The sequence below is a fragment of the Maniola jurtina genome, chromosome 6, assembly GCF_905333055.1.
Source record: "Maniola jurtina chromosome 6, ilManJurt1.1, whole genome shotgun sequence".
NCBI lineage: Eukaryota > Metazoa > Arthropoda > Insecta > Lepidoptera > Nymphalidae > Maniola > Maniola jurtina.
In genome coordinates, this window is record NC_060034.1 from 9546059 (window position 1) to 9561282 (window position 15224).

Sequence of the window (15224 nt, forward strand, 5' to 3'; positions counted from 1 at the left end):
CTTCGCATAAAACAACATTCACAAAAGACTTAGCTTCAATTTGATCTGTGGTACCTATTGCTACATATATTATATTTTGCCAACATAATACTAAATACGCCCATCGGGTATCGGTAGTTGCTAAAAGAAGAGCCCATGGTCGCGGGACTTCCATCAGTCGTACAAACGCAAAATATACTATAAAATATGCCGGTTTTTTTTCTAAAACGCGGTTTACTACAAAAAATAGTGTTTTAATTATCGCCAAAAAAGTGGAAAAACCTCATGCAGATGTTTCTAAAAAGCTTGCTATGTAAGAACCAAGAGCAAACTAAAAATGAACTAAAATCCTTGGTTCAATCTGCAACGTAGCATTCTTTTATAGAAGTATCAGTTTTTGAAAATTGACACGTTTTTGGCTGGGCCGGAAGAACTGCAAGAGGTGTGAATTTACTACTTGGTCAAACTAAGTTTGCACCTCGCGTCGATTACGTTACACTGACGTTTAGGTACGGTATGCGAACCGTACTGACGCGCCAAGGCGGTCGCGGAAAGGTGAGCGGAGAAGTGAGAGAGGCGCCGCATTCCAGCGAGGTGCAAACTTAGCTTAACCGAGTTATAACCAGAGTCACAAAGACCACATCTCATTATATTCACAGGACCTACTAAACTGCAAATTGGATATGTACATTGTACATATAAGATACATATCGTCAAAAATACCATCATACAAGAATTTTAATCAATTTTTCAATTTTTAATCTAAAATCAAATAGGAAAAGCAGATATGTTCCCATGGTCCCACAGTTAAAGTATGGCGGTCACCAGCTCTTCGTCTGTGCCGACAAAACGGTGCGAGAGTAATTATAAAGAGAATGAAAACGCACAGATCGGACATGACACGTAACCCACCGACAATAGCGTGAAGATAACAAGACAGCTGAACCTGTTTAAAATTCCTTCTAATCGAATATGGTCTTTATGGTAGTCTTTAACACGATTATTATATTTTAAGAGGTCTTCTGTGACTTGCACTTTGTTTGAAGCGCTCCTACTTGAGGTGTCGAGCTGTCGAATAAATAGCTTTGCTTCGGAGTGATTGATTAATGACATGCCCGGCGAAAACAGACCAGCTACCTAATTAAATACTTATGACAGTACACCACAAGACGGGAACATGGAATGAAGATTGACTATTAAGAGATTGAATGTTCCAGGTCCCTCGTTCCAACTGGTTTTATTAGGTTCTCACTAGGATGAGTTACAAATCTTAGATTTAATTAGTTAAGTAATTAATCCATATCTACTACTTTCTACTACTTTTTATCCCGGAAAATCAAAGAGTTCCCTCGGAATTAAAAATGAAATCTCTACGGACGAATTCTGCTTATTATTCCTTCAAGGAACATTCAAGCCAAGACTGAGATAAAGAACATCCAAGTTCATGCAAAAAGTACGACTACAATATAAATAAATATTATAGAAAAAGTTTGCAATGATTGAAATAAAAAAAAAAAACTGGGATTTGATTAGAGCTGTCAACAAAATTATTTGTCCCGTGTTTTGTGTCAAGTTTTGCGTTTTTCGTTTCTGTTATTTATATTCTCCGGTAAACCATTATATTATGGTTTATTATCACACATCATGCAATATCAAAATGTTACGGAATATCTTAATAGATTATGAAGCTTCCAAGGAGATATCGCCCTATGAGTATATGAAAATATACATCGAAAAATGTCCAGATACTATGGAAGATTCAAAAATTTCATGGATAGTTGAAACTTTCCTATGCTTTGAAAAACACAAGACATTCTTAAAAGAAATGGTATCCCATTTGTCTGAAAAACTTTCTGAAGAAGATCAGGATTACTTTATGATTGTGTTTAATGCGGTTACTTTCCATCTCACTCCATCAGACATGCCCCATCTTTATAAATGCCTTTTTAATTTAAGCAAGTCACTGTTAAACACTTTCACAGGATTTTTGAGTAATAATGAAGTGTTAAAGTTTATATCACAGGTTGCGCATACTCACTATGACACCAATTTTATAACCGAGAAGGTTATTAATCCTTTATTTACTTGGCAACCTTACATAAGTGAAATGGCCCATACCTATGCCCAATACGTGAAAAAAACGGAGAGTCGAAAAATAAAGTTACCTACAATACCAGTTCAACCAAATGTACTTAATAGAAAAGGTAAAGATAAGAATTCACTTGTGCTGCAACCATCAATACCTAATACTCCGCCCAACTCTTCATACCACAAAGGAAAGAAAATGCTAACCAAAAGTGCCATTGATCAAAAACTTAAACAAATTCATGAAAATAATAAACAAAAAGGCTTAGAACTACTCCACGAAGTTAAAAGTAAAGATTATCACTTTGCTCGAGGAAAGTCAGAAAACTTTTATAAAAAAATGTCTAGTCTCAGAGACGACATTGAAAATAAATGTGAAAAGACTATACCTAAGGTAAAACAAGGCAGCGATACCACTACGCCCATTGTAAAAGAAACTGCAACGACGGTTAAAAGAATGAACAAGAGAATAAAAATTTCAGAAAATGAAGAAGTTCAGTGGCTACAAAGTTTATTGAAACATTGTCGGGATACAGTAAAAATTGAAGAACTTGAAGAATATGACCGTCAAGAAAAAGAACGAGAAAGACTACTAGATATCGAAAAAAAGCATTTAATGGGGCAAATATCTTACGAAGAAGCTGTCATTGCGAAGAAAAAGCTATATGATGATAATAAAAAGAAATACGAGGAGTTTTTGAAAGAAAAGCAATTATGGGAAGAAGAGATTGAAAGATGGAAGAGAGAAGAAATGGAAAAAAATAGGAAACAAGTAGAAAAATTGTCACTCATAGAACTTGAAATGCTTCATGCCAAACACAATGCTACTCTTAAAAAGAAACAAGTAGCTGATAAAACAAGAAAAGAATCAGAGGAACTGCAAATAAAAGCTATAAAACAAAAGCAAGAATATTTGGAATTTAGAATAAAAATGATAAAAGAAATTAAAATTCTAGCTTTGATCGCTAAAAAAGCTAAAGTTCCAAAAATTATAGATCTAACAGAATCATCGGGACTGGGTTTGCTATGCGAGATGTCTATGGCTGAATTACAAGAAAGACTAAGTTTAATAAAAATTGGTCTCAAAGAAGAGCTCGAGAAAAAGAAAAAACTTATTAAAGAAGAAAATCTAGCTGCTAAACATGATATAGAGGAAACAAAAAAATCTATTAACAATTATATGGCAGAACGGTCAAGTTTAAGAAAATTAAAGAAAAAGTCTATTAATAATCCTTGTAAAATGCCCTCCTCTAAAGAAATAAATGAACTAAAAAAGGTTTTAGAAGAAAAGAGAAAACTACGAATCATGCTTACTAGTTAGACACGTTAAGATTTTTGTAAAAATAAAATTATAAGGAACTTTACTGCTCTGTGTGTTTCTATTTTTGAGGAACCAAGTCTGACTTTGATTACTTAAAATCTAAAATATTTTTAAATGAGGCACAAAATTTAGCTGAAAATTATGAAAATTCTCTTTGGAATTTCGTTTTATTCTAAATTTTAATATGTTTCATGCTAGCGGTGTTGCGTGAGCAGAATTAAGAGCACAATTTCAGCCAATGTCCCTGGCCTTTCCATTCTAATCTATCATCCCATTTCGCTGAGTTCATGTTTGGTCGAGATTTTCTAAGAAAGAGGAATTATCCAAGAAGGTTACAAACGACAAGCTATAATTTTTGAACATTTTTCCAAAATAAGCTACCGGTATGATGATAATTAAGTCGGAAAAAATCGTCACCAATCAGAGGCTGGGATACACCACGGTCACGGCACAGCTTCCTCCGTGCCATAAAACGAACGCCACCGTGCCGTGGTAATGTATCCCAACCCTAATATTCATAGTTGATTACTCGATTCAAAAGGCTAGACGTTGAATAGACTATATTTCTTGCGTTTAATATGTAAGATATCGCGCAGATTTATTTTTCTAGATTAATATAATGTCACGTACAAATCGAATAGGCTATAAAGGCTAATGCGTCAGGCAAGATATTTCTTTCTCACTTTACAAGCGTGCATTGTACAGAACTTCACCGAGTCTAACTCAGTGGTCTAAGGTCAGTAGTGACTTTTCGAATAACGAAACACAAATGCCAAAATAAAATGATAGGTCGTATAAGTGTACAGGTAGGTACAAGAAGTTTGCATTCATCATTCACATACCTAAACAAAATTAAAAGCCACATTTACTCTATGTTAGAAGCCTAACAATCAATAAACACTAAAACACTTTGAAAAATGTATCAAATTCTTTATTGACCTACATATTAGTAAGTCTATAAAATTAGATATGTATTTTTCAAACATTTATTATCAACACATAATAGGTATAATTTCCGCTAGGTGGCCGGACGACATCAGTCGAGTCACAAGGAGCCACTGGATTCAGGCAGCGCAAGACCGTGGCGTGTGGAAGTCTCTACAAGAGACCTAAGCCCAGCAGAGTACGTCTAACGGTTGATGATGATGATAATCAACAGATTCAAACAGAACAAAATTAAGAAGAAAAGTAAAAGAAACTAGGTTTGTTCATTTGCAGTTCAATAAAGTGTGTATCAGATATTCTGCACAATTAAAGTGAATTATTATAACAAGACTAATAGTGACTTCAGGCAAGACCAATCAATGCGCATGCTCGAATTGCCCGCAACACTTAATTAGTACCTGGCAAAGTGAAATATTAGTAATGGAATTTATAATGCCGATGTGATATATCTTTTACAAAATGACATGCAAAGCAATGTCTTTATGGGAAGGGACGTAGTAATTAAATACGTATAAAGCTTTTAAGGCTCGGACAGATACGACGCGGTACAAGACAGGTCCGACTCGGTTGCTAAATGTGTGATGTGCTTCTTACAGTGTGCTTAGCATGGGATTTCACATCTCAACAATGTTGACAGAATTTGAGCGTCAAAACACAGTAATCTCAGTATAAAATAGACAAAAATTCAATACCACCAATTTTAATTATGCAACAATTCCGCTTGGAACGCTGGCTGTAACAGCTGTGGTGGTATGGACCAACTGGAGCTTTAAAAAGTTCAACAACAATTCAACGCTCAAATTTTATCAACGTTGTCATAAAATCTTATACTAAGCCCTAATTCACACGAGCGTTATAAAAGCGTTGCGTTTACCCGGCGCTTGGTGGGTATCAACGTTGTACGCGTTAAAAAAGCGTTGTCGTGTGAACATATACTTGGGAATGCATTTGTTCTATTTGAACGCTTTTTTAACGGACGTTAAAAAAGCTTTCGTATGGATGAGGCCTAAGCATACAGTTTCTTATGCCTACACAAACCATACTTACACGCGTTGTGTTCCATTTTAGATTGCTCACACGTCATTGCTTTTTTATCGCGCGCTGTTGTATTTCAAGCGCAACGCCGGGTTTTAACGCAACGCTTTTATAACGCTCGTGTGAATTAGGGCTAACGGAAGATGAGCTCTAAAGCTTTGAACCTTTAATGACGTGTAAACCTTCATTGCAACCAAAATATCGGGTACCTGCTAGTATCTAAATATACCACAAGAAATAAAATTTTGTTTTGAATTAAAGAGCCACAAAATAATATGTTTAAGAAACGCATATTATCGTAACTAAATGGAGTCGTTCACATCCAATTGTGTGCTAACAGTCGCATCAATGTCGGTATAATAGAACAAATCAGGCGTCAACTTTTCGAAATCCGAAGAAACTAGTCAATATAATTTGGATTAAAGCAATAAATATGTCGGGGTCGCCTGTTCATTTGTATCGGCGTATAATTTAAATTCTTTAACGCCAATGTTCAAGATTACGCGGTGAGATAGAGGCGCGGGCGCCCGTGTCGCGGCGACAACCACCAAATAAATTTATATTTCCGACCGATACGGCCCGACTTCTCTCTTTGTAGATAATTCGGCCGGTAACGTTGAATGACTCTATTAACAGCTTCCCTTTTAGGGATAAATGTCGACTTTAGACTTAGTGTGAATTTGACCGTATGTGTAGAGAGATCCCATTTTTAGGTTTCCGTACCTCAAAAGGAAAAACGGAACCCTTATAGGATCACTTTCTTGTCTGTCTGTCCGTCCATCCTTCCATCCGTCCATCCGTCCGTCCGTCCGTCCGTCCGTCCGTCTGTCCGTCCGTCAGATTTTTATTTATTTTTATGCATAATAGTTTTTGATTCATCGTGCAAAATGTTGGAAAAAATTGCCGAGTACGGAACCCTCTGAACGGACAGACAGACAGACAACAAAGTAATCCCATAAGGGTTCCCTTTTTCCTGTTGAGGTACGGAACCCTAAAAACTAAAACTAATGTTAATTGTTTTAATTCACAAATAATAAAATTTTATTTTTTGATACTACATATAATTTGAAATCCCAACAAAAACCATTATTTTATTGTCCTTTCTGTCAGTAGCCGATTACTTACAGAAAATTAAAGTTTCATTATTTGTACCTAAATTGAAACCATTAACTTTATATAGGTATTATATAATATACCTATTAAATCGTTACTTAAAGCATTATAAACATAGAGATAGAAACAAATTTTCCACTTCAATGATACAACCTCAATATAAAACAATTCGATAAAAGTTTCGAGTTTGCACAATGTGTCACTTCTTACTGAATACAGGGTCATCACTAAGAATACGGCACATCTTTCAAAGATTTACCTGATAACAGTAAAACGTCAATAACCACCTAATTGGGAGAGAACACTCTGCCCACAATCACCAAATCCTCGTCCCGAGTGAGAAACAAATAAATATTGTAACACACATCGAGATAATTTGAACGATAACTTAATGTGCTTACATTTTGGATCTGCTCATGGTTTTATGGAACTACCTACGATATTATCTGCCCTTTTTATGGCTTACTATAAATTTTAAATTATCGGTCGATGTTGGAAAATGCATTTTGCTTGCAAGAGGATTTTGTTTTTACATTACGTCACCAACATGTTAATTAGGACTAAATAAAACGAGTTTTTTCAATCTTCAGTTAGTGAAACTTTTGATTTTAATGCTGGGAAAAGTGTAAGAATCTGCTATTTGCAAAAAAGTAAAATAAAACATGTATGGATATGACCCATGTATAACCACTCTATTAACCATATTTGGTAGCTTGTTCGAAGCTTATAATATTAAACATGTTTTGATTACTCGAGCAATTTGCATATTATTATGAACAACATGTGAATTTTATACGTCGAAGATGTCGCATTCTTATAATTTTTCTGTTACGAACGAGTTTATGGATTTGAAAGCTTATAGTAAAAATAAAATTGTTTACATAAAAACTAGGTACCCATGTAACCGATTTATAAAGCTCTTTTTTCTTAAAAAGAGCACTCTCCTTTATTTTTCATATCTAAAATATTGGATAGATATAAAAATGTAGGAATCCATGGCCGAAAATAATTAATTTTTAGGTTATTGATAATTTAATGTTTTACGAAAAAAAAGCATGGCTTTGTTTAATTAAAAATTAATCAAAAAACCTAAAAACACTGAAGCTTTTACTGTGCAGTCTATCATAAAAATATGTGCAATCTTACACATTCTTAGTTATTTCACGAGGTAAAACAAGATTTATCAGTAAATCAACTAGGGAGCCGATTAGATGAAGAATACTTAGGTATTTATATTCGTACTTAAAAATTACCAATGATAAATTATGCATTTCAATAATCGTATTGCATTGTTACAAACATTTTAGTCCAAAAGGCAGATGCAAAATATCTTGAGGATCAATTACATTAAAAAATCCTTACTGTTCCTGGCTCGAAATGATACCTAAATCAGATTGCATGCTGAAAAGGAACTACCCGGAAGCATCTTAACTTGTTACTCAGGTCCATATTATATTTATTTGGCTACTATTGAAACAATTATTACTTTGGCAATATAATATATATCTTACAAAATTTACCTACTAGACTTCGTCCGAAAGATTTCGTTTTTTTTAAACCCACGGGAACTCTGATTTTGAGGTAAAAGTATTTTATGTCCGCCCGTGGGATACAAGCTATCTCTGTGCCTGTCAAAATCGATGGAACAGATGGGTCGTGAAAAGGTAGCAGACAGACAGACAGACACACTTTCACATTTCTAATATTAGTATGGATTTACCAAACATAAAGATCTAAGTAAGTCGGACGGAACGGGCACATTCCGAGTATGTTTTCATCCTATAAAGAATCTTACAGCTATCTCTTATTAGTCCCCACACATATTTGTACAAATTGCGTCCGTACAGCGGTCCTTTAGTGAATTTCTTGTAAGTCCGTTCTCGTAGGAACGATCAGAACGCGTCGTTCGCAGTACTGACCGCTCGCTCGGCGCTTCAAACGGCACACAAAATTTATTGTTATTGGATCGAGTCGCATACATGCATCCACACTCCGCGGCTATCACGACCGTACAACTTTATCTTGGTGCAGCACTATTCTGAATAAACTGAGTGCCCTGAGCGTGTTGCGCTCGACTTTTATGTGACATTTCGGTCAACTGCTGAGTGACATCCGAGATTTATACCGCATTTGTACAAATTACAGAGCTTTGGGGTGTAAATATTGGACCGTGAGAATCACTTCTTTATTGTATTGTAATTTAAAATATTTTTATTCAGTTAAACTTTTACAAGTAGGTAGGTAGGTACTTTTGAATCCTCAAATACATCTGCTGGTTTATTTATTATATTTTGGTTATTACCATTTAGCTCAGTCAGAACGATAATTATATTTTTTGTAAATGTACGTACATATTATACTATCACGGTCTTGCGCCGCTTGGATCCAGCGGCTCCCTGCGACTCGTTTGATGTTGTCTGTCCACTTATGTAACGGGGTTGGTCAACGCTGTGCTTTCCGGTGCGAGGTCACCATTCTACCACCTTAGGACCCCAACGTGTAGACGTCGGCTTTTCAAATGATGCTATGCTATGTTATGCTCAATGAGTGGGCTTAGTAGAGATTCTCAATAGGTGGGCCTAAAAATGAGCACGAGTAAGAAGCAAATCATGTCTAATCTCATGTCTCGCCTCGCCCAGAAATCGCTGTGAACTCAGCACTCGTAATTATTGTAGATGTATGTTCACCTCGGATACACAATCCAGGTGCTTAGGTCAGAAAGAGTTTACCCGCAGAATCAAAAAATTGTGCAGGATAGGTATTTTAGGAGCGAGTCCTCTTCATCTTTTTTAAATATCTAGCATAAAACGAAGTCGCAACCCGCGTTTGTCTGTATACCCTGTATTACCGTTTTTAAACTTCTTAGAAATTCCATTAGAAAACCCATGTAATGCCGGGACCATTCAGCCATGTATGTACATAATTTGTGGAAGTCCCTACAAGAGGCATATGCCCAATTACAGTGGGCATCTATCGGTTCACAATGATGATGAAGATTTTTTGATAGGATAGCTAGTTAGCATATTTTTTACTAATAGCTTTTGCTAAGTTATGAAACAGCAGTGAAATACATTACTTTCAATTCCGCTCCTTCTGAATTTCAGTCCATCATCAAGTGCTTTTGCAAACAATACCTATGTCAAAAGTTAAAAATGATCTATTGATACCAATTACCAACTGCCAATAACGATGTTCCTCAATCGCCTTTTTGTCGATATTGTCTCGATCGTTGATATCCGGGAAGATCGAATCGGTGCTTTTAATGATTGCCGGAAAAAAGGATAATTATTGTCTTGCATGATTCGATTGTTATAGTTAAGAGTTATAAGGCTATTGTCAGGAGATACGTGTACGTGTAGGGTGTAATTGCAGGATATGGCCACCTGTTTTTCCCTCTCAAATGTTTTTTAAGATTTCGTATGTTAACTACTTACTTTTTTTTAAGAAAATGATGATCCAGGTTCCAGTGGCTTTCACCGCATGGTAATCCTTATTTCTGACCGCTTCCTTTATCATCGTGAAAGGCTAATACTATGCAGTAGTGGACTGGCCTGCTTCTGAGCATCTACCTATTCCAAAGCAACGGCGTCGTAGTCTAGACTAATTTTACTGTCTTAACTTTACCGGTACGGCGGGCGCTACATTTATAAACCCTGGCTTTACCAATATTAACTACTTAGATTTTATAGGTGATTAAATGATTAGATATTTATTGATTCAAATTGTCTTCTAAAAGAGTCTAGCTTTAAGAAAGCTTAACCAAGCCGGTCAAAGTTTCAGTGAGTATATTTTATTACAACGAAACGTAATAAAATATACCTCTTGATTTGCTAAATAGAACGCACACACATTCAAACATCAATCAAATCAATTCAAATGCTATATTTTGTGAGTGCAATTTAGCTTTGATATCAAATTTAAGATTATTATTATTAAGTCAGGCGTATTCTCTCACATTGTGGTATCATATTCACTGACTTTTTGCTGTTATTATTTTATTTATCTGTGTGGCTTGGTTGCGACAGCGTATATCAAATAGACCTAAGTAGGTAGGTACCTACTAAGTAGATAATACCAAAGACTTCGCCCGGGTGAATTTAGGTTTTAAAAGTTCCGTGGGAACTCTGATTTTTCGGGATACATAATAGCCTATGTCACTCTCTAGGTCTATAACTATATCTATGCAAAAAAACCGGCCAAGTGCAAGTCGGACTCGCGCACTGAGGGTTCCGTACTCGGGTATTCTTTTCGACATTTTGGATGATAAATCAAAAACTATTATGTATAAAAATAAATAAAAATCTCCTTTAGAACGTACAGGTAAAACCCTTTCATATGATACCCCACTTGGTACACACGGTTTACAGACAGACAGACCGACAAAGTGATCCTATAAGAGTTCTGTTTTTCCTTTTGAGGTACGGAACCCTAATCAGGTTGATTCGTTGATCCTTTGTGGCGTCATTGAAGGACAAACCTAACCAACACAGTTTCACATTTATATTTGTAATATTATAGTTAGGGATGAATTAATAACATCGCTAAGGAACGTAGGATGTATCGGTAATAGGGTAATAGGACTTATGAAAGCATTTACTTTCCATCAGTGCCATCGCGCATTTTTTCAGTTATTACTACCTATCGCAGTTATCTGGTTATTTTCAATCTGTGCCTTATTACGGCCGGTTCACACATGTCTCCGTTTTACTGTTCCGTTTTATCGTGTACGTTTTTTTTTCGTTGATGGCGTATGTAGTTGTATGAGCGATTTCACACATGGCACAGTATTCTGTATACAGTAAAAAATATCGTTCCGTAAAAAAATTACATTCCGTTTTGTCATCGAATACTGGACGAACGGAAGGGAAATATACGGATACGTAGAATTTTAACGGATAGATCCATCCTTGTAGAATAGCGTCGGTATACTGCGAGTTTTCTGTTCACACATCGCATCCAGTAATGACGGATCCGTTGAACGTTATACGGTGCCTATGTGTGAACACAGCATAAATTTATGACGCATCCGTTAAAAACGTACCAGTAAAACGGACTCCCATGTGTGAACGGGCCGTAATGATACTACCTACCGATTTTCGCCTATTACTCACTGTCTGATATACGCGCGCGACGGGAACGCGACGCGACGGCATCATTAGTGCTTAGATATATAGGTACAATCAAAAGGTAAATAAAAAATAAAAAATAGGATACTTTCAATAAACTTTATTTCAATATTTTCATAGGTACGTATGTAAATTGCCTACTTTTTTCACAGTAATATGTAATAACATGTCATCTGTCTATTAATAAATAGTCCATAGTGCTTAAGAAAGCTTAACAATATATACAAATAACACGATCATATAATACAAGGGTGCCCTTTTTACAAATTATATTACATTTGTTATCATCAAAATTCTGATAAACTTATAAATGATGATCTACTTACCAAAGCAGATAGATGTCTGTGACTTTATAGGAATTGTTAAATAATTTCATAATTCGTTGATTTTTACTGATTTTCCGTACATTTATACCAATCAACACTTCATAAAGTAAATTGGAATGGATTTCTGTGAAAATATAAAATACCTAATTTTCCTGACTTTGTACTTGACTCATGCAGGCAAATAAATAATTTTATAAATTTTTTACTACATTAGATTTTAGTTAGATGTAATAATACTAGTTAACCCGCTCCGGCTTTTCTGTGATAGTCTACGTTATAGAGTTCTCCTATATCCATTTTCCACTAGATTTCAACATGGGGTTTCACGGGACGGTTCATAAAAAATCTTAAAAAGCCGGCAACGTATTGGCGGTTCTGGTACTGAAATATGTTCATGGGCAGCGATAATCACTTAACATCAGGCGACTCTCCTGCACGTTTGCTTGCTATTTATATAAAAAATATCTAAATCCAATGGTTTGAGTTCAACGTTGATGTCAGTTAGTTACCGATTAAAGATTAAAGATTATGAAAAAACAAGAATAAAAAATATATCTTTTATGTCTTTAGGTGTGTGGTTACGTTTATAAATACGATCCATAAATAGGAACTATAAACAATAAGAGACCATGGATTTTTGTATGACACTTTGGTAAATTGTTATAGTACTACACAAACATTTTTTCATTGCACACAAACTACATCTTTTTTCCGGTAAAATATCGTCACAAGACCTACGAGTATAAGAAAACTTTCATGATAATAAAAAGCACTTTATATGAATACATTATTATTGTTGAATTAAGTAATCTTTCATTTTCAAAAACAAATTAATTTCATTTAAGTATTCGTGGTTTTAAAGACGTATGCTTTAGGTGAACTATACGTAGAATGGATTTACTGTAATGTAAACCTATTTGCAATACCAAGCACTTTAACTTTTCTTGAGTTAAACTTTTTGAAAAGTGTTTTAATATTTTTGTTCGATAATATAATTTGCAGGTCTTGACCGGTAAGATGACGTGTATCTGGACCAGATTTTACATTCTGCCTAAACTGCATTGTTTCCTATGCTCTGAGTTAAAAGTGTACTAAATATTAATTACAATTAGAATCCTGGATCTCATATTTTCAAGTCGTGGATAAATTATTTATTATTGAACAGTTTATTTGTGCATACTTAAATTTATAGCCCTCTTTTACATTTTATTGACAACCTTAATACTTATATTTATTTACATTAATTTACAAGCGGACGAGTGAATTATATCTAGGATTATAATTTACATAATTTATTTATTCGGAACATCGATATTCAATAGGAATCATTATTTTCTTATTACAAATGAAATAAATTAACAGTAATCCTAATCAACGGTCATGTTTAGTTAATTGTAGCGGCAAGTCATTAGACGTCATTCTATGCCGATCGGGGCTCGGAGATTTAGATCGGGTTTTGTTAATCTGTTTCTCGGCTTCGTCTTCACTCTCGTGGACGTTTATTTCCTCGTCGGAATCGGAATGAGATTCGTACCCGCGAGCTAATTGTATCGATTGTGCGGCTAACAGCGCGGCGGCGGCGGAGTTCGGGACGAGCGCCTTGAACGCGCTGTTCTCCAGGGCGGGGTGCGGCTTGAAGGCGCCGCCGTCGAACTGCTGCTGCGACAGCGCCTTCAGCGCGCCGCTCTCGAACTGAGCCTGCTGCGAGAGAGCTTTCAGCGCGTTGGCGTCCTGGTGCGCGAGAGCCTTGAACGCACTATTCTCGCCGCCCATCTGGGGGGTATGGTAGGGGACGCGCGCGGGGGACAAAGAACGCGAACGGGAGCGGGAGGGGGAGCGGGGCAGGCGGTGCGAGGGGGAGCCGCCACCGCGCTTGAGGAGGTTCATGCGCTGGTGGCGCCTCCACTTGGCTCGTCTGTTGGAAAACCAAACCTGTCAGTAACGGTAAATAAACCTGATTAGTATTCCGTTCTCATCGTGTTAACAAATATTCATTTATGCAAATGAGCATGAAATAAAAGCTCTGATTTGACTAAATATATTACAATGTTGACGCCTGCGTATGAGGTGTCGAATTAATTGGATTACGTGAAAAAGATAAACGTGTATTTATATCAATACGTTCAAGTAATAAATATTATATGAAGTTTGACATTAACATTGACATAAGTATTGCGCAAACATTTACCTGGACACGAGCCTCAGAGAGGGAAGTCTTAGAAGCTAGCCGTTCTCGCGTCGATACGCATGGGTAATGAGATTTTTCAAATTCCTTTTCTAGTTCTTCTAGTTGATCTGGACTAAACGTTGTACGGTTTCTTCTAAATTTGGGTTGTTCGCCGTCTAATGAGCCTGAATCATCACCGTCCACATCTATGAACAATAACGAAACAATAATAATATTAATTGCTAGCAGGTCTGATTGTAGCCAAGCGCTAATCTATAAATTAAAAATAAAATATCACCACTACATCATTACTTGACAATCAGAAAGTGTACAATAGTACCCAATTTGAATAAATGACTATGACTTTGATATTGATAATTAGGTGATTAGCCCTCCAAAATTATCTGTTTCTAAATTATAATCAAAAAAAAATATATCTGTTTCTAAAAAAGTGGTGAAATATAAAATAAAAGACCCTAGTGGTTAAAAATAAAATAAAAGACATCGCGTCGGCCTCCCATTCAGGAATCCGAGGTTTGATCCCGGGCAGGACTTCTAACTTTTCGGTGTTAAGCATGTGCCTTTTAAGAAACTAAATAGGTATCTCAAAACATCGTCAAGAAACCTGCATGAGATTTCTCCATATTCTAAAAGGTGTGTGAAGTCTGCCAATCCGCACTTAGCCAGCGTGATAGGCTATGACCAAACCGTTATTATTCAGAGAAGACCCGAGCTCAGTAATGACTAATGAGCCGGCGACACCGGTTAGTGATGACGATGATGATAAAATAATTGTCAATGAATTAGTATAGTTGACTAACCAATAAACCCTCGTCCTGATGATGACAGAAAGCCTTGTTTGACAGCATCAGGGTGTGGCACTCCTACGGACGGTGCTGGAACCCCTGGCGGTAGGGACAAGCTTCCCGGAGGCCAGACGCCGCCACCAGCCCAGGGGAATCCACCGTACGGAGGCGGTGCAGCATAGAGACCGTAGCCAGCCGCACGAGCAAACTCTGCTGCAGCTCTCTCTGCTGCTCTGTTCCTGAGTATCCTGTTTATCGACGATACGCTTGGGGCTGTAGCGTTTGTACAGACGCCTGCAGACAAAGAAATATTCATAAGTT

The 15224-nt window shown here is 36.4% G+C and overlaps 2 protein-coding genes across 3 annotated transcripts in view; one reads left to right on the top strand and one right to left on the bottom strand.

Annotated features, from left to right (window-relative positions):
- Nucleotides 1-1532: 1532 nt before the first annotated feature.
- On the top strand, nucleotides 1533-3429 carry LOC123866152 (probable serine/threonine-protein kinase irlB). The gene has a single exon (XM_045907521.1). It carries the CDS (start codon nucleotides 1604-1606, stop codon nucleotides 3383-3385), a length of 1782 nt encoding a protein of 593 aa, XP_045763477.1. The 5' UTR covers nucleotides 1533-1603; the 3' UTR covers nucleotides 3386-3429.
- Nucleotides 3430-11689: 8260 nt separating this feature from the next.
- The window catches only part of LOC123866076 (paired box protein Pax-6-like), a 58964-nt gene continuing 55429 nt past the window's right edge, over nucleotides 11690-15224 (bottom strand). For both annotated transcript variants that reach the window (XM_045907403.1, XM_045907402.1), the window contains exons 4-6: nucleotides 14919-15197; nucleotides 14119-14303; nucleotides 11690-13862 (exon numbers count right to left, since the gene is read on the bottom strand). In XM_045907403.1, coding sequence (XP_045763359.1) covers nucleotides 13302-13862; nucleotides 14119-14303; nucleotides 14919-15197 — 1025 coding nt within the window. In that variant the 3' untranslated portion in view covers nucleotides 11690-13301. The remainder of the gene's footprint in view (nucleotides 13863-14118; nucleotides 14304-14918; nucleotides 15198-15224) is intronic.